At 37.7% G+C, this 27,138-nt stretch overlaps 1 protein-coding gene across 3 annotated transcripts in view; it reads right to left on the reverse strand.

The window, feature by feature from the left end:
• Window positions 1–27,138, reverse strand: part of KDM4C (lysine demethylase 4C) — a 299,915-nt gene that overhangs the window by 256,288 nt on the left and 16,489 nt on the right. For 2 of the 3 annotated variants that reach the window (XM_040579749.1, XM_040579748.1), the window contains exons 3-5: window positions 20,433–20,608; window positions 17,453–17,567; window positions 4,938–5,131 (exon numbers count right to left, since the gene is read on the reverse strand). In XM_040579749.1, the coding sequence (XP_040435683.1) occupies window positions 4,938–5,131; window positions 17,453–17,567; window positions 20,433–20,608 (485 nt within the window). Of the gene's footprint in view, window positions 1–4,937; window positions 5,132–16,931; window positions 17,320–17,452; window positions 17,568–20,432; window positions 20,609–27,138 lie in introns of those variants that run through there. The other variant, XM_040579751.1, reaches the window with a different exon arrangement.

Raw genomic sequence — 27,138 nt, forward strand, 5'->3', positions numbered from 1 at the left:
CTATATTAAAATAATGCTATCTAGTTCCAGACAATGGGCTCAGAATCTCATGCCACTTTCTATAAGGAACACTAATTTTCTCTACTGTCTAGGTCATTAATATTTATTATATATAAACATGATAAATACAGTTTAAAAATATGAACAAGTTGAAATCTCATAAACTTAATTTAGGAAGTTAATACATTTGCTGTTTTGACATGGGAAATTTCAAAGTCTGTTACCACTTAAAAAATTTCCCAACTTAACCTAAAAACTTCAAGGAAGAAAATCCTCTTCTAAGGGGGGTGGGGGGTAGGGGGTGGGGAGGGGACATCTCTCCTTTTCCTCTGAAGTTCATAAAGTTCTCCCACTTTATGGAGAACATTCAAACTACCAAATGATTGCTTCGTTTCAAGCACAATGATAATCCTTTCAGACTACTGACAAACCAATGTACTGCTTGATTATAGGTACCTTTTTACAATCAGAATCCCTATTTTCATTAGTCATTTATGTGACCCCTAATATTCTTATTTCTGTCTTCTCTGATAATTAGCAGAAGGAAGTCTTGCTAATCCTTTTCTAATTTGAGCATAAATGTGCTCCTCTCATGGAAGTTTTATACATTACTCCCATTTTTCAAACTAAAAGTTTGCACTTCACTGTAATTTTCTACATGTCTTATTTTTCTTAGACATAGAATATAACTAGGAAACATGTCAGTTCTGTCAGTGGTATGCATAACTTGTGCAAAGGTAGCAAGACTCTTCCATTCATGCTGAACTCTGTATCACTTGGCCAGATTTCGACCAGTCTTCGTAAACTGCTGATCACACTGAAACTCCTATTAATGTAACCTGGAGAGCCTGTCAGGACCCAGACAAATCTCTTAACCCATTTACTTTATTGCAATACTTGTTCTTAATTTGCACAATGTCAGCATCAGTCTCTTTTCCCTTCTGTACCTTTATTGTCTGCAATTTTGCCTAACACCAGGATCAGAACACCACGCATTTTTATCCCACCATACACATAACCCCATTTTCTCTGCTACTAGGATTCAAAATCTGAAAACCTTCACATGAATGAGAACATGAATCCTGTTTAAAAGATTTCCACAATCCCTACCATGTAAGTACCTATTTTCCCTCATTTTTTCCACTTCATAAAGGAAGATGAACAGCTATTGGTACTCATTCTATGTTGCCAAACCCATAAAAACAGTTTCTAACCATGTCAATCAACAGCTACCACTGAAGTTGCTCATGGCAAAAATTTTAGGCAATCTAGAGATCAAATTTCTCACTATCCTATATCCACTGAACTCATGAAAAGAATTCCTGAACCTAAATCACCTGCTTTATTTTTTAATTTCACCACAGATCCATTTTACCCTACACTGCTTCGAACCCAAATAAACTGCTGGGTCCAATCTCTCTCCTAATCCATCTAATTTTGCCTAAGCATTCTCTCTTTTAATAATCTGGTCTTTTTTTCTTGACATTATCACAAAGACAGAACAATCTTCTCTTTCTGTAATATATTCCTCTTTATTTTATGACTGACCAACCCTGAAAGGTATTTTGTTATTTATGAAACACATTACTAAACAGGAGAGGCTTTTTTAACATAACGTATGGTTACTTGTCATTACCAGTCTTCAGAAGAAGATTGGAAGCAAAGACCAGATGGAATCTCACAGAAAACATCACAAATTGATAGGTAAATTATGTTTGTATTACACTGCAAGTTTACACTGTGCCCCTCTCAACAGAAAGTAAAAACCGATTCTTTGTGCAGAAAAGAATTCAGACCTCCACCATCAGATATAAAAGGTGACCAAAATAAGCACAATTTAAAAAAAAAAATTACTTTCTGAAGTAAAATATTACATATGTTCTCCACATATCTTTACTCTTGTTCTCTAAATTTTTTTTAAAAAGCATAAATGAGCTAAATTATTATTATGTTTGAAATAGTCACATTGCCACAAAAATAATTACTTTGGGCCTGCTTAGTAAACACTTTCACATATTCATTATTAATATTTTTCAAGATGATTTACATCATTTTAGCACTTGCAAGATTTCCTATCAACACCACTGTTATATACGAGTTGGATAAACTCCACAAAGACTAAGTACCACTTGCAAATACTTAATAAACCCAGAACCATTCTCCAAATCTAAACATGGCGGGGGGGGGGGGGGGGGGGGGGGGAATACTTATGAATTTAAAATGTAAATTGAAGCATTATCTGTATTTTACCCATAGATCTATTGACAAAAACCTCTCTTATGCTAAGCATTAATTCTGAAGAGCAGTTTGATACTTCAACATGCCAAAATTCCTGAAATTACTACACAAAACAAAAACAGGTTATCTTTAGTCAGGGCCTACACCCCTGAATATACAATGAAGTATATCAAGAATAAACTGAATTTATTAGGTAAATCACCAATCACACCCATGGGCCTTCTTGGTAGTAAGACTTTTTTTCTAAGAAACTGTGATATAAAATGAGGTACCATCTTCAAAATGTTTTTCCCCTCAGAAAAAATGCAAAGGAAAAGTTGCAAGTCATTTTAATAGACTCTGTTCCTCTTTCCAGCAAATCTTTCATTGCCATATTCCCCTCTCTTCTCCCCTCATAGTGCTCTGTTCCAGAGCTTCTAAGTTTTCTTAATTCCTTTTTCTCCTTCAAATTATATCCTCTCTTTAGCAATTTCTTTCAAGCAACTTAACTATGAAGCAAACATATGTATTATACTAATATATACACACAGAAACACAGAAACAGCCATAGTTCTGATTTTGCAGCTCATTGTCAGACACACTTCTTCCCTGCGTTTCGTATGAGGCAGTCAATGGTGGAATCAGTATACATAACTATAAATTTCTTTGCGTACCTCTTGGAAGTCAAACTGCACAGGTTGTAAGAAAAAATGAAAGTTAATCTATGCCTAAATACGGGCGAAAGCTTCAGATTCCATAAAGACTGCCACTGCAGTCAGATTTAGCTGCTGCCTACACATTCCCATCACAGCTCTCAGCTGGAAGTGGTTGTCTTCTCACAATTCAGACAAAACGTGCTGTCTAACATGCTTGTTAATAAAGTAGTTTTCAGCTCTCCACAAGACCAGCGTGGCTGTCTTGAAGAACAACATATATACCCAGTAAAATTAAAAAGCATGTATTACTAATGTACGTACCAGGGTATTTGGTTTCACCTAAGGAAGCACTTGTCAACTCAGATCAAATTTTTTAAGAGCAGACAAGATCTTTACTGTCTGTATCATAAGATTCAACTCATCCACCACTTTTTTGAAGAAAATATTATGTGAGTATCACACTAACATAAGGTACATTTTACTGATACAGGAATAGCATTAGCATAAATTATTGCAGCATTTCCCCAGTAAAAGCACATGTGTAACAACAGATTAATCTTTAACTGTCTTTCCTTCAGCTTTTTTTTAGCATAACATTTCTTAAAAACATGGGTCAATGAGATCCAGAAAATGAAGTCATATCCACTGTTATTTCTTAGAAAGCGTTTAATTATTTTGTGCATTTGAAAGTGTAATTAAGTATCTGTAAAACAGAAGAGCATGTATTGTATTATCAACTCATACATCCTTCAAAAAACTTAAAAAAGTTTGCTTAGCCTCTATCAGTTGTGCCTTAGGACTCCAGGGTTTAAGTGAATGTCTCTACCACTTAAAATTTTACAATATGCAGTGTGGTTTTCTTTAAATAGCACTTCTAAAATTCCTAAGAACCCAAAATAATTTTTATGTAATCATTGTTTTGGTTAAGTTTGTCTTATCATCTTAGAATATTTTGGAATTACCTACCATCATCTTTAACAAAGATATTGTTTTTACTGCTGAGAAGACATTGTCAGTATGTCTAATTCTATCAAAGCAGCAATTTAAATATATAGATATAATTAATCAATTCAAAATATAGTCTTTGTTACTATAATAAGTGGTGTTCACGTTCTCTGTCTAAATGCAAGAGATCCATTACAGAAGACAAGAAGGTAAATTAAAAGCAATGCCCTAAGAACCAGAAGCTGAGCAAATTACCACCTTCTTAGTTTAAATACATGATGTTGCACAGGTCTTTGTATGAGTATAAAAATAACCAATAAAGTTTTATGGAACTACCCCCTACAAAATTTTTCATTTAAGTTTGGGTTACTAGAAACAGCCAAAACAGGACTAAGCATCACATATCTTTTATCCGTCTTTGTAATGATTTTATGTTCTCTTCACAGGTATTTCAAAAAACCTAAGATTTTAGGATCAAAAGGAAAACATTTTTTCTCATGTGCTTTAACATACACATATGCAACAATCTATACATACAACATTAAATCTACTTGTCTCTCTAATGAAGGTTGTTCAATCAAAAATCTAAGAATACAGAGAAAGGCTAGCAGAAGCTTCATATTTAGGAAAAGTACCTTTAACACCGATTCTTACCTCCTACTAGGCCTACTGACTTATCAGTAGAAAATATGTCTGACTTTAAAAAGCAATTAAATGTACATATAATACAAAACATGTTAGACAGTCCCAAAGGACAACTGAACCAAAGAAACAGATTCCAAAGAGGCCTTACAGAAGTTCCCTCAAATAGTCTTGGGGTTCTCAACTCACTAAACTTCTCATATTGAATCACTGCAAACTTTTTCTGTTGAACTCAAACAAGCCTTAGATACTTAATAATATTTTCCTCTAAAACAAAGTAATTCATTACTGCAGTGTTCTTTACATCACAAATCCCACATATTCCATAGCATTCTCAGCTTCAAAAAAACCCAAAACCAACAGAACTGCTATCTGAGCCTTCCAGTAAAGCTTATCTGCAAAGCAACTGTACCCCACCTGTTTGGTTTAGTCAGCTGAAAAACAAATAAATCATCTTTCATAAAAATTTATACTTGCCATGACTTTGGCTCCCCAAAATGGACATAATTAATACTGTAGAGATCCATGTCTTCAGTGTGCCATGCAAACGTTGTTTTCCACATGCCAAAATATAGATATGGTGTATTTACACCCTCAATAGAAATTCCACAGTCTTCTTCTACAACATCCAATATTGTATTAAGATGGGCAATATTCCATTCCTCAATACCCTGGAAAAGATACATAATAAATGTGTTAATAAATTTATAAAGTAATGCATTTTTATATAATAGTCTCTGTCAAAAGATACACACCTAATCTAACCCTTCAAAAGACTGTACATTAATACAAATTTGTAAGACCTGTAGGAGACAGTTGAAGTTACCTAAAGAAAAATTCTCTTGACCTTAGTAAGTCTGAGATCTGGTTTGAAGTCTGAGACGTTCAAAGTAGAGAACATACATTTGTATCTGCTTAACACTTAATACATCAAATCTATCATGGATTGAAACACCATACACAACAGAAATCATAGCTACAGACAAAGCCTTTAATGAACTGATAGCTGGAAGCCACCAAGTTTCACTGGCCCCATCTACGCTTTTTATTTACTTACATTACTTACAAAGTAATACTCAATAGCATAAAAAATTATTAAAAAATTTAAGTTACATCCATAAATTTACCATTTCTCAGAAAAGTATAAACACTAAAACCAATACAGTACTTCAGCAGCATTTGTAACCATAACGATGTACTGCAGAAGAAATATAAATCTATTGATTCCATGGGATTTCAGCCATTTCCTTATATTATTGCCTATAAAATTTGTATATTAAAAGCCATTCGGAAAGCCATTCATGTAGTTTTTGTTGTATTTCAGATTCACCCACGAAATACAATTCTAATTTCAGGTAATACAGCATGTAAAAAGTCAATAGAACCAAGAACAAAGCTACAAAACTGAAGAGAAACAGATTAGACTTCATTATAACGGCAATTATTAGCACCTCCAGGGAAGACATTAGCTGGTACTCAAGCAGTCAGAAAAACAAAAAATATAATCAGAACTATTAAAAGCTCAATTCAGGCAACTGTCTTTATAGGGAACACAGCCCCTCAACATGCCCTTAACCATGACCTGTTCCACATCCTCCATCAATAAACTCTGCACAGTTCTGGTAATCTTACTTAAATTTAGGGAATAAATTGATGGCAGACTGCAGTCCTGATGCAGTCAATTTAATGCCAAGAAACATGTTGACATTCAACAGTTGGGCAGGTGGTGAAGAAAGAATACAGGTCAAAGCAAGAAGTACTGAATGTTTAATAATCTCAGGTTTCATTTCCTTGGGTTTTAAGACTTTATATCGAACATGTTATGTATGCAGCCACTAGAATTGATATACAAGATGGTAACTTCTGTATGAAGCTCAACCTTCTCATTGAACAAGCGTTTAACTGCCTGCTATCACTATTTCACTTAAGTGAGAAAAGCTATCTGTAAGTTATCTGGGACTTTTACAAAGGAGTAAAGGAGGCTTCATTGCATTTTTGTTCTTCTTTTTTTAAATGGAAGCTTTGGCTTTGATGCATTTGTGTTACATATAAGGCACCTGAAATCTAGAATTAAAATATAACATAATGATGCTGATCATTAATCAGAGAATAAAAACTTAAACACCAATAAGGACTCACAATATAAGATGCTAGTAAAATTTGCACCTTTCAATCTAAAAATCATATTCATCAGCAAGGTAGCAGAGTTATAAAATACAAAATTTGTTTGAAGAAACATTTTTAACTATTCCTCAAGTTAACTTACGGATTCTAAATTTTTTTAAATCACACAAAATTTATCTTTGTTCACAAATTATGCAGTCAATTTGGAGAAACAAATAAATACAGCAAAGTAAGAGCAATGGCTCAACAATGTAGGCACAGACACACATACAGGGTTAGAAGACAATAATAAACACACCAGATAAAAATTAACTGTTAATGTAGGCAGTATACCCTTTCTGACACTGGCCAAATGCAGACAAGAAACAGTGTAAGCAAAGAAGTTAGTTCCCCAGAATACCTCTCCAGCCTGCAGCAATTTGTAGATTGGAAGTTTCTCCAGAGGTGTTATCCTTCTATTTGTAAAATGCCCATGTGGGGCTGTTAAATTTATTTATCCAGTCACCTTCTTTAATCAAGTGAACTTTTAGCAACCATAACATCCTGTAATCTTATTCTTGTCGTACTAAGAATTACTTAAGAGAATAAATCATCCTTTCTTTTCTTTTTTTTAACACCACATCTCATCTTTTCACATGCTGTTAAGTCAAGTCATAACTAGTCACCAAGCAATCTACCACTGGTTTGTCCCTAAAACAAAAGCAAATCTTCCCACAGAACACAATCCTTGAGAGAAAGCTTGCTTCAAAATATCAAACGTACCAAATAAACAATCCACAACCTCTACACTCAAGACATAAGACCTACTGCCACTTCCTGAAGACTATTTTGGACAAGTAGTCTTAGCTCAGAAGGAAATGTTCACTGATATAGGCCGGAAGGGTAAAATCACACCAATTCATTTTAACTCTTCCTACATTTCTTGAACTTAAACAAAGGTAATAAATCAGCTTTATATTTATGCCTAGATTGTTACAAGTAATTATTACAAATTATTATTAAAACTGTTACTTTTCCTCACAGACATCTTTTCTAATATTCCATAACATTCTTAAATGCTTACATGAATTTTTAAGTAAAATATACATTCTAAATTTTCCAATAGTTATATACTTGTTTCTTAACTTTACAACAGCAATGCCCACTAAAAAGATCACAGGAGCTATAAAAGAGCAGTTTAACGGGCTAATAGATTACAATGCTTCTCAAAATTGAAGTATATTTTAGCAGGCTATGCAGTATTTAACAACCACTACTAGAAGACCAGTACACGTATTACATGACCATGAGGTGTAGCTGGTAGTTTTTTACAAATACAAAAATACATTTAGACACTATAATGTTAGGAAAATACCAAATATTTATTCTGCTCAGGATATCACAATAATATCAGAATATTGTAGTAATCTCAAGGGATCATGTAAAGAAAGTATTTCTGATTTATCCACGTTTTTGATGGCAATTTTTTTTAAGAACACCTGTCATCTCTGACAGTTACCACACAATCCAACATCAGGAAAAAAAATGGAAAACAACTTATTTTTCTTTCTTTACTATACCAAAGAAACACAGGCTTGAAATATCTTACCATCTATGGTCACTGTTAAGCACAATAGACTTACCTTTTATTTCTTCAGAGAAATACTGTAAGGTGCATAGCAATTTACACAGAAGACCACTATTCCAATCTGTCACTAATTTTGTAGATGATTCAAGCTTACATTAAATTACTACCACGAGATCTTACGACTTTTAACAGCCTTTAAACCAGATTTTAATACAATGTGGAAATAAAATGGGACACCTCACAAGCAGCTCTCAAATACCTCAGTGCTTGCAAAGTTTAGAAGGAGCTGATCCATTCTTTTCTCAAGACACAAAGAAAAATGTACCTTTCAATATATTGGTAAAAAGTGAAGCTTAACATTTTAAGCAGTGACCTCTTTGCTGATAAGAATAAAATTGGCTCCAAATGAAATTATTTTTTATTCATTTCCTTTTTTAAAGTTCTTACAACAGTGAGGATACTATCCTTTGCACTTTCACAGAGTAGCCAACAGTGTGATGTATTCTAATTTTATGAACATGATTTCTGTATGCAAATGTTAACGCACACAGCTATTTTCAGTGTTTAATTTTTTCTGTGATTATCTCATGGATTCATTTGAATATTAACCTGGCAAACAAGACATCTGTTCTACAATTAGGATTAAAAAGCCCCTCTGACTTACTCAACAACTCAACTCAATAAACAACTCAAGTAACAACTCAAACAATAAAGAGTAAAAAATCTAATTAAGGGACAGAGTGAAAAGGAATAGGAGAAACATACAGAAAAATTCATGCTTGGTCACCCCACTCCTCTCTGCACACACCCGTTCACTCACACAAACGAATATAATAAAAAAGCTGCCAGGTTTTTATTGCATCATCAAAGTGCATAAAATACAGACAGAAAAACACTATAAACAGAATCTCTGCACCATAAACAAACAGATTAGGAAATAAAAACGGTCTCCCTCATTGATCTGAGGGGGGGGGGGGGAAGGGTGTTCAGACACAACCACTCCTTTGCAGTACCCTTTTGAAGGGTGGGAAAAACACAGAAGCAAGTAGAGACTCTGAAAATGCATGCTAGAACTGAAAATTAAGCGAAGGAACACTTACATTGATCTCAACTATAAGGAGGTCATACAGAAAGGACATCTCTCACATCATCGTAGAACCATTGAGGTTGGAAAAGACCCTTAAGAGCATCTAGTCCAACAGTAAACCTAACACTGCCAAGTCCACCACTAAACCATGTTCTCAGATGCCACATCTACATATCTCCAGTGGTGGTGATTCCACCACCTCCCTGAGCAGCCTGTTCCAATGCGTGAGAACCCTTTCAGTGAAAAAAAATCTTCCTAACATCCAGTTTAAACCTCCCCTGACACAACTTGAGGCCATTTCCTCTTGTCCTCTCCCTTGTTACCTGGGAAAAGAGACTGACACCAGCACTTCCTTTCAGGTAGCAGTAGACAGTGACAAGGTCATCCCTCAGCCTCCTTTTCTCCAGGCTAAGCTACCCCAGTTCCCTCAGCTGCTCCCCATAGGACTGGTGCTCCAGACCCTTCCCCAGCCCCTTGCCCTTCCCTGGACACGCTGCAGCCCCTCTACGTCCCTCCTGCAGTGAGGGGCCCAAACCTGAACACAGGGTTCGAGGTGCAGCCTCACCAGTGCCCAGTGCAGGGGGACAGTCCCTTCCCTTGCCCTGCTGGCCACACTGCTTCTGACACCAGCCAGGGTGCTGCTGGCCTCCTTGGCCACCTGGGCACCCTGCTGGCTCATGCCCAGCCGGCTGCCGACCAGCACCCCCAGGCCCTTTCCCACCAGGCCCTTTCCAGCCGCTCTGCCCCAGCCTGTAGCGCCGTGTGGGGCTGGTGTGACCCAGCTGCAGGACCCGGCACGGAGCCTTCTTGAACCTCATCCAGGTGGCCTTGGCCCACCGGTCCGGCATGTCCAGATCCCTCTGCAGAGCCTTCCTACCATCAAGCAGATCAACACTTCAACCCAACTTGGTGTCATCTGCAAACTTACTGAGGGTGCACTCGATCCCCTCATCCAGATCGTCGATAAAGATATTAAACAGGGCTGGCCCCAGCACTGAGCCCTGGGGAACACCACTTGTGACCAGCCACCAGCTGGATGTGACTCCATTCACCACCACTCTTCGGGCTCAGCCATCCAGCCAGTTTTTAACCCAGCGCAGAGTGCACCCGTCCAAGCCATGAGCAGCCAGCTTCTCCAGGGGAATGTTGTGGGAAATGGTGTCAAAGTCTTTAATAAATTTTAGGTAAACAACATCCACAGCCTCTCGCTCATTCACTAAGCAGGTCACACAACCATGTGCTAAAACACACAGAACTTTCTACATTTTTAAAAGTTATCATTCCACGTCCCCTCACTAAGGTTCCCAGTAACGTCTTGTACATCTTTGTGGTGGGCTGACCTTGGCTGGATGCCAGGTGCCCATCAAAGCTGCTCTATCACTCCCCTCCTTAGCTGGACAGCTGAGAGGAAATGTAATAAAAGCTGGTCAAGATATGTAATAAGTAAATGTAATAACATATGGGTCAAGATCACTCAGCAATTACCATTTAGGGCAAAACAGACTCGACCTGGGAAAACTGAATGTATTACCATTCAAATCAGAGTAGGATAATGAGAAATAAAAAAATAAATCTTAAAACACTTTCCCCTCCACCTCTCCCTTCTTCCCAGGCTTAACTTTACTCCCAAGTTCTCTACCACCTCCCCTGCAGCACAGAGGGACAGGGAATGGGGGTTGTGGTCAGTCCACCCCATGTTGCCTCTGCCACTCATTCCACCTGAGGGGGAGGGCTCCTGACACTCACCCCCTGCAGCAGGGTGGGGTCTCTCCTACAGGAGAGAGTTCTCCATGAACTTCAACAGGAGTCCTTCCCACGGTTCTTCATTAACTGCTCCAGCAGTGGGTCCCTTCCACGGAGTGCTGTCCTTCAGGAACAGACTGCTCCAGTGTGAGTCCCCCATGGAGTCACAAGTCCCACCAGCAAACCTGCTCCAGCATGGGCTCCTCTCTCCATGGGGTCACAGGTCCTGCTAGGAGCCTGCTCCAATGCAGGCTTCCCACGATGTCACAGCCTTCTTCAGGTGCATCCATTTCCTCTGGCATGGGGTCCTCCATGGGCTGCAGGTGGAGATCTGCCACACCGTGGTCATCCATGAGCTGTAGAGGCACAGCCTGCCTCACCATGGTCTTCAAGAGCTGCAGGGGAATCTTCTGCTCGGGCACCTGGAGCACCTCCTGACCCCCCTTCTTTGCTCACCTTGGCATCTGCAGAGCTGTTGCTCTCAGATATCCGCACGCCTCTCCAGTTGCTGCTTCTGCTGTGCAGCAGGGGTTTTTTCCTCATCTTAAACATGTTATCACAGAGGCACTACCCCGTTCACTGATGGGCTCGGCTCTGGCCAGCAGCGAGTCTGTCCTGAAGCCAGCTGGGATGGGCTCTGTCAGACATAGGGGAAGCTCCTAGCAGCTTCTCACAGAAGCCACCTCTGTAGCTCTCCTGCTACCATAACCTTGCCAAACCCCGTGCAATACTGTAAAGGATGGCATACAAGAACTATACTTACAGTAGTCTGCAACAGACAATCTGTAGACTATCTCAGCAAGGATGGAGAAACTTAACAGTCTCTGGGCCACCTGTGTCAGGGTTCAGTCACCCTCACAGTGAAAAAGTGTTTCCTCATGTTCAAGAGGAACCTCCTGCATTTCAGTTTGTGCCCATTACCTCTGGTCCTGTCTCTGAGCACTGCTGATAAAAGCCTGGCTCCATCCTCTTTGCACCCTCCCTGCAAGTTTGCATACATTGATAAGGTCCCCCTGAGCCTTCTCTTCCTTAGGCTGAACAGTCCCAGCCCTCTCAGCCTTCCCTCATATGAGAGATGTTCCAGTCCTTTCAGTATCTTACTGGCCCTTCTCTGGGCTCTCTCCAGTAGCTCTGTAACTGGGAGAGATGAGGAACTCAGAACTATGCACAGCACTCCAGGTCTGGACTCAACAGTGCTGATTACAAGGGAAATGCACCTCCTCTGACCTGCTGGCAGCATTCCTTCTAATGCAGCCCAGGACACCAACAGCCACCTTTGCTGTATTGGCATACTGCTGGCTCGTGTTCAACTTGGCATCTCTCCCAGGGTCCCCAAGGGCCTTTCCTGGAAAAAGTCTTTCCAGCCTTCAGACCCAGCACATACCCCCATATACCTGGGGATTTTCCTCCCCATGTGCAGGACTTTGCAACTCCCCTTGCTGAGCTTCATGAAGTTCCTGTCAGCCCATTTCTCCAGCATATCAAGGTCCCTCTGGATGGCAGCATGACCTGCTGGCATATCAGCCGATCCTCCCAGTTTTGCACTGTCTGCAAATTCTGCCCCACCCACGTCATTAATAAGGAAGTTAAACAAGACTGGACCCAGTATTGATCCCTGAAGTACACTTACAGAAGTCCTTCCTGTTGCCTTCATCACCTCTCAGATTCATTTCCAGGTAGGCTTTGACATTCCCAATTGTATTTACACATACGTGGACAGTGTCTCTATACTCCTCCTAGGTTACATGTCCCTGCCTCTACCTCCTGCATATTTCCAGTTTATGCTTGAGTTTTGTCAGAAGCTCCTTGCTCATCGATGCAGATCCCTGGCATTTTTGCCTCACTTCCTGCTCACTAGGATGGACCACTCTTGAACTTCCAGGAGGCAAGTACCAACCAGCTTTCCTGGGCGCTTCTTCCCTCCAGGGCCTTATGCCACAGGACTCTTCCAAGCAGGTAAGAGACCAAAGTCTGCTCTCTTGAAATCCAGGGTTGTGGTCCTGCTTTCTCTCTTGACACCGCCTCTTCAGATTGTGAACCCCACTATCTCATGGTCACTGCAGCCAAGACTACCTTGAACCTTCACATCCACAAATCCTTGTTTTTAAGTATGAGGTCCAGCAGACAAATCTGGTCAGAAAATGTCGCTGATGCTCTCCAGACAATCTTGGGATTGCTTATGCCTGCTGCTTTCCTGCAGCTTTAGGTTAAGCTACAACTCAGATGCCATCCCTAACTCACTTCATGGTCAAATCCAAACTCTACATATAACATGAAGGTGCTGCTTTAAAATTAAGTTAGCTGCACTGTCAAAAGGATATAGCATGAAACTTGAGCATATCTGTTGCTAGAGTTAATATTACATGATATGCCTACAATTTAGCAAAAATAACTGCATACAAACTCCACTGAATCAATCACTCTTGTACTATTAATCAAATATGCTCCTCACTGCTTAGACATGGGAGAATGCAGGCATTAAGAATTGTCTTATCAGGAGAAATAAAACTAAGAGAAGGAAAAGGGAAGTGACATCTTCAAGTCATGAGCTGAAAAAAAGTGGAGAGACAGGCAAGACAGTATTTATATGTACTTCTTCTAAACCTTGGCTTTACTGAATAGCAGATGCCATTGACAGCACTGAAGTTAGATGTGTTTTATGACTCATTAAAAACATCAAATCAGTCACTTTTCTTTGCAACTTCTTTTGAAACCAGGAAGATTTTTTTTCCCCTCTAGTTGCTAGATCAGTCCACGTAGGGGTTTCATATGTCTTCCCCATCTGTCCATACAAATACAATTTCAAATCAATTAAAAAAAAAAAAAAAAAAAAAAAGACAAACAAACCAAACAAGCCCACCAGGAAATGGAAAAAGTTACTTTTTGTATCTCATACAACAAGGAAACAATTTTTGCCCTCAGTGATAGCTGGTTTGATTTAAACAACAGCTGGGAGTGGCAATGTAAGTGGAAGGCCTAAGGGTAGTTCACCAGAACTGTAACTGCAGTTGCAGAGAAAAAACGAATCACACTCTTTAATTTATACACAGGTATAATTGCCAGATATGGTATCAGAAACAAAAACTGTCTTCTTTCCCCTTCCTACAAGAACAGTAACTTTTTGCAACTGTTTCACAGGCTAGTCATTCACAGTCTAAACTGGCTCACACTGGCATTACATTGATGGTAACTCACAAGGAAAAGACAGCTCTCTTGAAATAATACAATAAAAAATAAATAATCACTTCTCAATTAAACTACCTAAGCAATCATAACTCTTAGGTTATGGTTCATAATAATTCATGGATCAGTCTAACAGCTGCAGCTAGTGAGACTAGTGCTTTATTATTGACATTATAAGCTCTTTCAGGAATATTAATTTTCACTCAAGTCCAGATGACCTTATAGCAAAAGACAGAACCTTGAATATTTCTTTAATAACATTTATAATCTTAACATAAATAATGATCCTTACAATCTGTTCCTTAGTGCAGTGCTTTTTGTTGAGTCATCTACATTGTCACTGTCCTGCAAAGCACTGTAATTAAAGTAACAGCAGTTAAAATGCCTAGAGCACAAAATAATATTTCAAGCCAACATTCAAATATCTTAAATTTATTTTCTATAAAGGCCTATACAGTCTACAGAGCACTTGTTCTCATTGGTTTTTTCCTTATTCATAAAGATTTAATCTGTGTTCAAAACTGTCAAATAACCATTAAATACACTATAAATACACAACAGAGATTCTGGAATAATCCAAATATCACAAAGGTAAACTTTGAATCACTGGTAGTATTTGTCAAATTTCAAAGCACACATTTATAGCTTTAGCTTTGGTCCTGGATTTCTGTTTGTTTGTTTGCTGTTCCATGTAACACAAGCTTTGTAACTTTGCCCCATCTTCAAAACCCCTCAGAATTTGTCATCCTCTGACCTAAGAAAAGCAAAAAATACTACAAGTTCTATGATCTCGCTGGCACAATGCCAGCAAAGTGCTGAATACCCCAGATAGCAATATTTTTCTTAATATTTTTTTAATTTAATATTTTAAGTTTCTTAAATAATCTAAATAGTAAAAATTAAGGCTTCAGATACAGCTGTCTCAGTGTAAAACTGAACATCACCATGTGGAAAAGGAAATGTAATCAGTAATCTTTTAAACTAAAGAATAAGGACCTGCAGCACAGCAGCATTTCTAATTTTGATGGCCCAAGTATATGTACACATCACACTCACTAAGTTCCTGTTTTTCTGCCTGGAATTCTGCCAGATATTTACCTTTCTGTATTAAATACAACACCTATAACACAGGTTGCTACAAAGTGCATTTTGTAAAAAGTAAGCATTCGGTTTTGTTTATCGCAAATAGGCTGTAATGACAAATTAATCCCACCATCCCCTTTGTTTTATGATGCTCAAAACTCAGCTACTTGTACTCCTCTCCTTTCCCCAAACAGCGACAAACCTGAAACAAACTGAATGAAGACATAAGAACAACCTCTAATTCTAAACAGAATCAAAAAGATCCTTTCTTAGCACTTCAAGCACAAGACATGAAAAAATATTAGTTGTGCAAGTACACCATCTGCTGGCAAAAAAATAACTTTGGCAAAAATACTGTAAAAGAAAAGGTTTTAATCTGGCATCCCTAACTTTCTCACCAACAGTTTGGTACCAGGGGTTTTTCCTTCTTTTCTTCTAAAAGCCACTGGGTTTGGGTTTTCAAGTGACATGGTTGTCATATTAACTACTCAGTCTGTTCACACTCTTTCCTGTATCTATTCCTTTCTACAACATGTTTCCCTTTGTTATTTATTTTAAAGTAATACCCGCTTAATCATAGCCATTAAGGTTTTTTTATTCTACCTATCACTGTTTTCTTCCCCGCTCCCTGCAACTTTCAGTGCTTCCTTTGTCTCTTCTTCCTATGCACCTAACATCTGAGTTAGGATTTCTGAATGCTGCTCTTCTCACTTCACCCTTCACTTTATTGACCTCCCTTCCTCAGCTTCCCAATCTAATGACAGTGCAATTCCATGAAAAGGAAATTTCTGACCTTCACTTTGACCACTCAGCACTTCAGAACTGGGTATTACTGCAGTCCCTTTTCTTTGGAAATGTTGCTCAAGAAACAGTAACCTTAAGATACTAAAGACCAAAGAAAACAATTAAAACAAAGCATGCATTTGTAACAGGCTATGCCAGAAGGCATTATCTGCTAACATTAAAGAGAAAAAAGTATCAGGGAAGAAAAAGGGCGAGCCTCTATTTCTTGAAAGAAATTGCTTTCCTCTGCCCCATTTTGGTCTCTACAAACAACAGCCATCTAGAATGTCTCTTCACCAAAAGAGCCCAAATCAGAACCTTCAGTTATTTTCTAAATCATTTTTATACAGCTATTTGGACACACAATAGAATTCAGACTTGCTGCTTTTTCTAAACAATAGACCATTGGACATTTATAGCTATCTTTCAAAGATCACATAACCTAGTGCAAAAATGGAATTGCCTTAAACCATCTTGGCTAACCATATTTATCTTTGGACAGAGCCTTCAAGTAATTTGTCTTCTGTGAAGAAATATGAAACATTAGCAGAGCTTCAGACCATCTGCCACAGGGCAATTCTACTTGTTTGTTTGTTTGCTTGAAAGATTGGAGAAAGCAGTTACATAGAACATGAAGTAACTCAAGAACTCCACACATGAAAAATTCTTCTGGACTAAAGTTTGTCCTCTGTCTTCTAAATCCTCAATATTTTTTTTTTAATGCTAACATTTCTTCTGTTAGTCTCATTACTTAAATAATCCTTTCAAAATCTAGTTCCCATAGCTACTTACATAGCTTAATCTATATCAGTGGATATTCTGTAATTCTTTGGATAATGAGATCTGTGTTAAGAGTCCCTTTTTATCTGTGGAGATCTCGGCAAGTAATCAGCAAAATTCATTTCCTTAGAATGCTTCCATTTAGTCTATTTTAATTCACAGGTACACAGTAATTGTAAGCATATATCCAGGAAACTGCAGGCATTCCAAACACATATAAAGTACAGCTATGAATTTTCTTCAGTGAAAGATATGAGACAAAGTATTTCATCTTTTAATTTTGAAGGAAAAGTTATTTAAAATATCATTAAATTTACACAAAGGTACACAGATAACACATACTGAAATGTTAATAAACAAATAAATAAGAAGAAATCTCAATGTTCTGGACAGTTCGAAGTGAAGAAAGGGAAGAGTCTTATGATCATGAAGAGTAGCAATATCCTACTGTATAAGAACAGAACTGTCTGACTCTTGCAGATGTAGTTAACTTCAACCTTGCTTGGAGTCTTTAAAGTGAGTAAAACAAAAATTTAAAAAGAAAGACAGATTCTTAGTCACAAAGCAAGCATGTATCCTCTAAGTACAGTACCCTTTAAAAGAGGGGTGGAAGAGATAAACTTCATTAAAAGCTATGCATACTTCATCATAAATGCTCCCACTGATATCTGCTCCATAAATTGGTGCCACAAAAGTCAAGTTCTTCCAGTATTTACGCTCCAGATCTTCATAATCTATGTATCTTGGGGTGCAGTATCTGCAGAGGAAGAGGCAGGCAAAGGTTCAGCGTAGTCTTTCAACAATCACCTTCAAAATGGACTATGGTTCTGATCCTGCAAACTGAATTCTAAGGGATCACTTCATTTCAAATTCACTGAAATAGAGGAATTATGAGTTCCCTGAATTCTTAGTTTCATGATTCACCATTGCATATAAACTCCTACCTGACAGCAACAGTAGCTGGCATCATACACCCACTGACATATTTTCTTCAGTCTCCAGTGGCTAAACACTACATCTACTGACTGTCCTTAGGCCGAGGCCCTCCCTTGTGTTTCTCTTCCATAAAAAGACACACATCAAAGAGCCACTTAATTGACAAGTATTTGTTACTCTCTTGCCTCACTGCCAGCTCTGCAAAGACGCAGAGGTGGGTCCTGCACAACCCTGTCTCAGAATAACTCAAATGTACTAATCCTGCCAAGCCACAGCTCTGCCAGGCAAAAACAGTTATTTTCTTCTCTTTTTCCTTCCCCAGAAAAACCTTTTGAGAAAAAGTGTAATGTTTCAAACAGTTGATACCAAAAATTCAACCACACAGTGAACAAAAAAATGAAGAGAATTCTTTTACTCCTTTAGTGCAGCACAGAGAACCATGTATAAATATACTTATGTATATACTTTACAAAGGTTACTCAAGCCTCACGTAAAATCCTGTGGGAACACAACACAAGCACACTACCATAGAAAACAACCATCAATAGCTTTTGCCTCAGGATCCTTTGCCAGGCCTCTGTTCTCCCACACTCAGGTCTTCAGAAAAGAAAACCTGCTCCCCCATTACTGCAAAGTAAAGTTTCACATTAGCCCTGCCAACTTACTGCACCTGAATTACTGGAAAGAAAATCCAAACATACAAGAATTAAGCAGACCAGGTACATTTACATCATGTAATAACACCAAACAGAGACAAGCAAGTTAGCAAAATGCATCTTAACGAAAGCATTCTTGTCTCAGCAATGGAGTTGTTTCAATTATTTCTCATTATATGGCTCTAGAAATCAGATTGCATTTCTGCTTGGCACTGAGTGATTATCAATATATAAACTCGGTTTCAATAACACCAGTATCTTCATTATGAGATGCTGGTATAGCCATATTTCCCAGAGGTCAAGGTGGAGAAGCACCTTGGTTCAGTGGTGAATTGTTAATGCCTAAACGAATAAAAGAGGCAGTGCATCAGACTGAGCACACACAATCCTTTTAAAGGCAAATATGATTTAATTTAGATGTTCGTGGCCCTTCTCTCTTTCCCATAGGAAATGGATAACATCACAATATTCAAGAAAACTGTCTTTAACAGAGAAGTCTTCTTCATGAATGAACAGAATTATTTTTACAGAAGAATAGGGGCTCTCAGCTACTTAACAGTTTAAGAAATAGATACTGCATTAAGAGTGTCACAGGAGGTTATATGACACATTTTCTCAAGAGCAGTGATGAACATTTAGAAAGACCTACAGCTAGTAATAGATAAGAAGCCCTCCTAATTGTTCTAAACTTTACCTATGAAACGAAGTTGTAAACTGATTTCAGTAAAAACATGAAAACTGAAATCAGAAACACTTCCAAAATATCTTCAATGATAAAGAATACAATAAATTTAACTAACACCATGATACATATTAAGACTGTCAAAAGTATTTTCACATTATCAAACTATTTTAAGAAATTAGTGTTTCTCATTTTATCCTGGGTTAAACAAATGTAAACTTTGAACATATATGAACAGGTACCATAGAAAATGCATCAGATACCTTACAAGTTTTATGTTTTATTTTCCCCTCCAACAGTTACTGAACAAGCAATTTTAAGAACTACAAAACAGGTTCCCATTCCAACTTCCCAGAGGAAGAGAATTGTAAGTGTGATAACCTCAATTTTTCATAAGTAATATATGGGCATAAAAATACCAATCCTTTTTAATTGAAAAAAGGAGATCAGTTTTGCACTTTTACAGAGGCATGGACATCATGGCACATTTGCTGAGGAGCCTCTTTAAAAGCTTTTCATGTCCTAGTTTTTCCTGATCTTGATAACACCGTCTCTTCTTACCTCTTAATTTCTTAAATTAACTTAGGAGACAAACTTTCCTTCAAACTAGGGCAGTGTTACCTTCCTTTGTTATATTCAAATACCCTTTTTCTCTAGGATCCTTTCCAGAAACTATTTCCAGTCAGTTTTGAGGAAATACTTAAGTAGAATTTATTCTTTTTATGGAGCCAAAAGGAATGGGGAAGAATTCCTTCTACCAACTCCGTCTTCTTGGAATGCCCACTGATTTGAAACTTTTTTGAATAGTGCCTAGCCCTTCACAGACATTCTTCCCACTCCCTTAATATTCATCTTGCCATAACCAGAACATAAGACATTTGCTAGATGAGTTCTCTTAGATTAATGCAAAAACTTCTAGGCAAGTTAAAAAATACGTTGGATTTTTAAATGATGATAGGCCACTCCAATATCTAGGCCAAAAAACCTAAACATTGAACATTAACAGGTGTACTCAAAACAAAACTCAGATTTAAGTCTGTATCATCTTCATTACTTTCTACGTAACTATTTGTTAGAAAAGGAAGAAAAAAAGCTAGACAGAAAGCATCGTGCCTCAGCTTTTTCAGATGCTTTCTTGCTGCCATGGTACTAGATGCTTTCAATAACAGAAATACAAACAAGATTCATACTGTGGTACCATTCCACAACTAAGGAGACAATAAAACCTCCCAGAAAAAACTCTGAGTAAGTGACAAATATCACCAGCTGCCTAGCATAATTCAAAGAAACCACAACATGGAAACAATTAAATATTTGTCTTTCTAAGCAAGATCCCCCATATACATACTTGTCACTGTTGGCCAGCTGCCTGAACTCCTTCACTGTCATTGGCTTTTTCTGAATGTTGTACTGTGTGAAAAGTCCTGCCTGGCCAGTGACAATTTGCTGAATTGGAGCCGGAATCACCAATTCTTCAATATCATTATAATGTTTTCTTGGTTTCCACTCCTTCGGTGGGATAACCTTTAAATTCAGAAATAAAAAACAGGACATCAACAGTTGCAATACCAATTCAAAACAATTTTGGAAAAAAAACAAGTCAAATATGCCTACATAATCAAATGAATGCTTGCTTACCAGCTGTTTCACAAAAACTATGTGACCATGTAAGTGCTCCTAGATAATGCAGAAACCAATTCAACATGGGCATACAATTACTTCAATTAACAAATCTACAGAAATTCAATCACGTGCAACTGTGCAAACATACACATGTATAACAGAACAAATACTTTATAAGCAGAAAGCCTTAAAATTCACAAACACTTCACATGCCACGATATAAACCTGTTATCCTCAATTTAAAAAAAAAAAAGATTCATATAAAATATTGACAGTCCCCTGTCCAAATGTTATTTAATGTATCCAGTATGAATAATTTTATTTCTTACTGAAAAACAGAAAAATACAGCTAGAGAGCCTTAGATTTTAGAGTCTGTTCAACTTACACCCCATAAAATTGCAGGGTACAACTGTACTACAGTAAGAGTTTGCACTAATTTAGGTCTACTACTTTTTATATTAATGTGATTTAAATTTCATAATTAAAGATTAAACCTAGACATATATAGATTAAGTGTTAACTTTACAATTGATTATTTCAAATATCACAGAACTGCCCAAAGTCTAAGAAAATTCCCTGGAAGTGTTACCAATAACAACATTATGAATTTCAAAGAAGCCTGTAGTCATACCAGTGTTCTGTAACAGTCTGTGTAATTTTTAATATTCCTTGCACATATTATTTTATCTGAAAACAGAAAACTTTCCAGATTTGAAATTGCAACAGTCATAAAACAGCAACAGACATTTTTAATATATATATTTTGCTTTGATTTTGAACTTTTACTTGCCCAAAGGCTCATTTATATGTTCTTTGATCCATTCATCATATTCATTCTTTTTTTTCCATGGTGCTCAAATCAAATTTTCACAAGCATCCGCTTGGAAACTTTTGAAGTAACATACAACAAAATAGGATGGTTTTCATAAACATGCATCTACCATATATGAATTATGTTATTTGAATAATTAATTCACATCTTTGAGGTAACTTTTACACTAGGCTAGCTAGGCTATTCCTCTACAAAACAAGCATTTCAGTATTCCACATAATATTGTCTGTAAGTGGTTTTCCTATTACATCACTCCAAGAAAGCAAAAAATTCTAAAAAATAATACATAGATCCTGAGATCATTTGCTACTTTTGGAGAACAATCACAAATGGGCAAATTGTAATGCTAATGTACTCAAATTGTCCTTCCCTCAAGGAAAAACGCCAGTGATGACCATTCCTACTAGCAAACACATACCAAAACAGAAACATCAAGCTGAAGAAGAGTTATTAGATAGTAACATACTTCCATAACTAATATTTTTATTTTAAACATAAACAGGCACTTTTATCCAGTTTTTACACAGATGCAATTCCCTCTTTTCCTTTTTTCTTTCTCAGCTTTCTGACTTCACTTTTACAGAGACCACTTAGCAAGTTTCAGTGTTTAACTTTTAAAGAAAAAAAAATAATAGAATCATCTTGTGATTCGTCCTTACTTCTTTCACACAAATCTTAAATTATATGCACATCAGCAAAATACAAAATGTTGGTTTGGAAGCAGAGAAGTCATGCATTCAGAATATATGCATAGAAATCAAATATGTGCACAGAGATTTCCATTTTCATGATTATTAATCATGGACTTGTACGTTTGGCTCAAATATATGAATACTGAAAAGCAAAACTTGCATTATCTTATTTAATTCAAGGTCAGTGTGTGTTAAGCAGTAAAAATAAATTTTGTGAATACAGGTGCAAAATATCCTCTTCCAACTAACTGGAGCATGTTTATTACAGCTGAAATTAAAGTACTGGTTAGAGAAGTGAATTCTGTGGGGACTGATACACTAAGCATCATTTTAAAAGAAAATAAGAGTTCCTGTCCCAAAGAATCTGCATTTTCTAACAAAGATCAGGGCAAAGACTGGAGACATTAAAATACCATGTCCGAAGCAACATACAGCTAGTCAGTATCAGAGTTGGAAATAATGACTAGGTCCAAGTTTTTACCACTGACCTGCCTCACTGCAACCTCTTCACATTCCCTTTGGTAAAAATAATCTCTTCTAAGTCAGACAAGTTAGGTTTATTCCATAGAAGCAACCTAGATCAAATTCATCAGCCAAGCTGTCCAATGCTCAAACATAAACAAGCAAAAACCTAAGGCAAAGCTTTCTCATTTCAAATTTATTATTATTTTCTTTCATATACTGTTGATTTCCTGTTGTACATTTGATTCTGAATGGCACTGGCTACTATTTCTATGAAGCTACTTCTGCCCCAACTCTTGCAAAAATACCCGCTCCTCATTCCCTTATCTTCTCTCAGCATGACTCACCCTGTTGATTGTTATCTATTCACATTCCTCGTCCTCCCAGGGTTTGTGGCCTACAAGCTCCAGCACATTCCTTTCAGCTAATGGATTGCCACTTTATGGTCCTGATTTGCAGGCCCCCTCCTGCATCTCCCCCTTCTTGTTTTTGAGCAATCCAACATGCGTTCTCGTTGTAAGCATTGAAACAAACAAGGAACACATAATACTAAAACCAACAATACTGTCAATACCATCAATGCTCCTTTGATTATATTTTGTAACCAGCCCCCTAACCCAAGGCTTGAAAGCCAGTCTGTTAACCCGTTCTCAATCCTTATGGTCTGTACATTTTTTCTTAACTCAGAGAGCTGCTTATGAATAGAGTCAGAGTGATCAGTCAAAATCATAAAACTTTCCTTAGTGCTGTTCACTATAGGCTACTCTCTACTGTTCATGCTGTTTCCTTGTCTTCTAGAGGTGAGATCACATTCCTCCTTTGTTTCTGTCTCATCCTAGTTTTTCTTCTCATACTCCCTCAAAGTTATTTAACTCTTTGCTGCAGGATAGCAGCTGCACATCATCAAAACAAGGCCAAAGCTGCACATTATCAATGTCAAAATAACCCACTGTCTTTGTTCCGTACAATTTTACAATTTCCCCTTTTTGTTTTTGAACAGCTAGTACCAGGTTTGCCATGTTCTGCAGGGCCCTTGCAAACATGACAGCAACCAAGGTAATAGCAAACAAACAATACTGCCAATTGAGTGAATGGATGCCAAAAAGGCTGACATTTTCTCAGATTTTGATAACATGTTGCTGCAATGGGGCACCTAAAATCCACGCAGCACATACCATCAAAATTCCTCACAGCCATGTCCTTGAACCAACAACAAAAAGCAGCGGCAATTTTGACTCACATTCTTAACTGCCTACCAAACAAGGTGATTTAACTCTTTAATGCTTTCCCTGCTGTTACTCCGGATAAGAGAAGAACCGCTGCGACATGTTCCCATCATAGCCTCCTACATTAGCATCTACAGAAAGACAATTATCGACATTCAAAGTGTGAACAACATCATCTTCTTTTGGATTAACATTACACGTAGGTGGAAGGGCACACCAAACGAGAACTGGTTCCGTCCAAAAGTTCAAAACCTAGCGTGCCTTCTCTGAACATACCTCTGGGGTCATTCCCTTCATTCCCTCTTTTTTTATGCAGAGAGAGACACTTTACCATAACAGGGAAGCCCCTGTTTACATCTCTGAGCCAGGACACACACCGCAGCTGTATGCTCCACCAGGCTCAGGGCAGAAATCATTCATGTATTTACATAGCTATATATCTCTACAAGCATGCAGACACCTATTAAACACTAGATAACCACGTTTATCTTTTCTATTCTCCTTCACAATACCTAGTTGTTCTCCCATTATGAATCCTCCCTTCCCGCACTGCTCTGCATAACTCTTTAACAGCCTCGTATTGCACAGGCTGCCACTCTGCAGGTTGATTTGTCTGACAAAATACTGAACATGCCATAGCGACTCCCAAACCCCCTCACTTAAGTGTTTCCCACTCGCATTCCTGCCACCAGTCCCTCAGACCCCCTTTCACCCTCCACAAAAATACCATCAATGCATCGGGAGAGACGAGGGGGTGGGGAAAGGTCTAGCTCCTTTTCCAGATCTACAGGACCTGGATCAAAAGGTTTATCAGTGTCAATGGAATCATTTTCCGAGTTGTCCTGTTCCCGTGCTTGCTCCTGTGTTGTGAGGGTCGCTGCAATCAGTGACAGAAGCTCTGGGGGCACAGGAGGTGTGGACAGAATCGCTATCGTTGACAGTGTGTTGAGAAGAGTCGCGCTGTCGGTGGAATTTACAGCTTCCTCTGGTTTAGCACCGTTAGTAGAATTAGTCCACACTTGGCAAAGAGTAGTCAGAATTTGCCACCAAGGTGCTAAATGCATTCCCGACACGGAGTTCCCCTCCACGGCAGCATCATACAATTGGCTGCTGTTATGTACACACTTTCATTCTTTCAAAGCCTCTAAAGTTTCTTGGCTGCTCACCTGTCTTGGTGAGACTGTCTCCTGCAGTAGCTCATCATTTTTAAAAGGTCTTCTTATGCTTTCTTGTATCATAGACATTATTCCAGGTATTCTGTAAACCCAGGTCAGCAGATATCCCACATGCATATAAACACAGTTACATAAAAATATTTTTTGTGCTCCTGGAACTACCACATTTTAACAATCTGTACATGGAGAAGAGCTTCCCAAATGGTTTTTAAATGTGATAGATGGAATGGGAATTAAATTGTAGTTGTATGGTCAAAAAATGGAGACACAAATTTTCAATCATATGAGATATTAACTTCAAAAATATCAAATTATACTTTGCAAAAGATCTCAAACCCTGACTAGATGGCCAAATTCTGCCCTGATTGGATATGGTCAGTTTCAGTACCTTCAACAGAAACAGTATGAAACTCCCAGCGCTATAAAAAGTAGTGAAAAACCTCTGTAAATCAAATCTTGGAATTATTTTTAAGACGCTGCTAATTTCCAGTTTCTCTTAATTGCATGTATGTGTAGAATTTGAGATAACAGTAATTTGTAGCCAAATTTTTACATCCCTACTACCTGATAATAGATGTAATAATCATCTCATTGATAAATTATGTAAATGAGAGACAGAAAAAAAAATCATTTCCTTTTCTGAAAAAAATTTTATAGTCCAGATGAAATTACAAAATAGCTACAGTTTGATAATGGCAACAACACTGAAAGATTCATCCTTAAGGAAGTAGCTTATTATATCATCAGAAAAGAAAGTGGTTTCAATTTGTACTTAATTACATTAAAAAAATAAAAAGATGCTTGAAAAATTAGGAATTAATATAGGTTACACAGTGTTAACTAGGAATATGCATCTAAAATTTACTACCCACTTCTCATACTAATCCTGAAAGCTGTCATACTGATGTACGGAATTAGACTCTATAACTCGAAAGTTATAAAGTAGGTATGTTTATTGCGCGCAGATGCACGGGGGATCGCTCCACCACAAGCGTGCATACCCGAAGTGACGAACCATCTCACATTTATACAATAAAAACAAATGAATATTCAATTAACGCCTATACATATTCGTTACCTAAATGCGCTTCGTATGTTAATTAGCTTATCAGTCCTTTGCCTGGAATGTGGTGGTCTTGCAGGTTTGTAGGTGATTCATGTTCTTGTGACCATCCGATCTTCTCCAGCAAGGAGACTTAGCACTCCCTCCCTCTAGATAGCATTGGAATATCTCTCATCCTTATCTCATTCTTTTTTAAAATAGCCCCTTTGTTAGAGGAAGAAGGGCAGGCATCTCCTCAAAACTGTAGGCATCTCCTCAGAGCTGTGTGCCTATGTGACCAGACACCGCACCCATGACTAGTCACCATACCCACATTCCTTGAGCAGACATATACAATCACAATCGATGTCCATTGTCCCCATTTCACACTATTTCTTCATATCAATACCTCTGATGTACTTTGACCATCAATTAAATTACAAGAATGGACTCTCCAATCATTTCTATCTGAATTACGGGTTTCTAATCTACATCTTACAGCATCACACCATGGTGAAGAAGTTCACAGCCTAACCTCTGCTCTTCTGTTGCAATGATCATCATATCACAGATTGATTTTTGACTAATTACTTTTAAAGTAAATTAATTACACCATATGTCTTCATCCATTCCACAGCAAACATCCGCACTGTAATTATTAAAAGACTGAAATACCTGGAAGATGTCACTGTTGCATGTAGTATTTTTTAGAAGTCAGTTTCACATACTCGTTCATGTACTTAACGGAAAGAGATAACTACTACCTTCGCCCATTACAATGTTCCTTTAAGGTGTTGCAACTTCAAAACAAAGTTTACAGGAAATAAAGTTTATATATAAAGTGCCACTCCTTTTAAAATTACAGCATTAGTGTATTTTATTGATACTATGTCACCTTTGCCTTTCAGTAACAAGTGAATATTCTGATCATACAGATTTCATATACGCTAAAACTAATCTCATGCTTGGTTACTAGGGGGAAGGGAGAGAGGAGGGACAAG

The sequence above is a fragment of the Falco naumanni genome, chromosome Z, assembly GCF_017639655.2.
Source record: "Falco naumanni isolate bFalNau1 chromosome Z, bFalNau1.pat, whole genome shotgun sequence".
NCBI lineage: Eukaryota > Metazoa > Chordata > Aves > Falconiformes > Falconidae > Falco > Falco naumanni.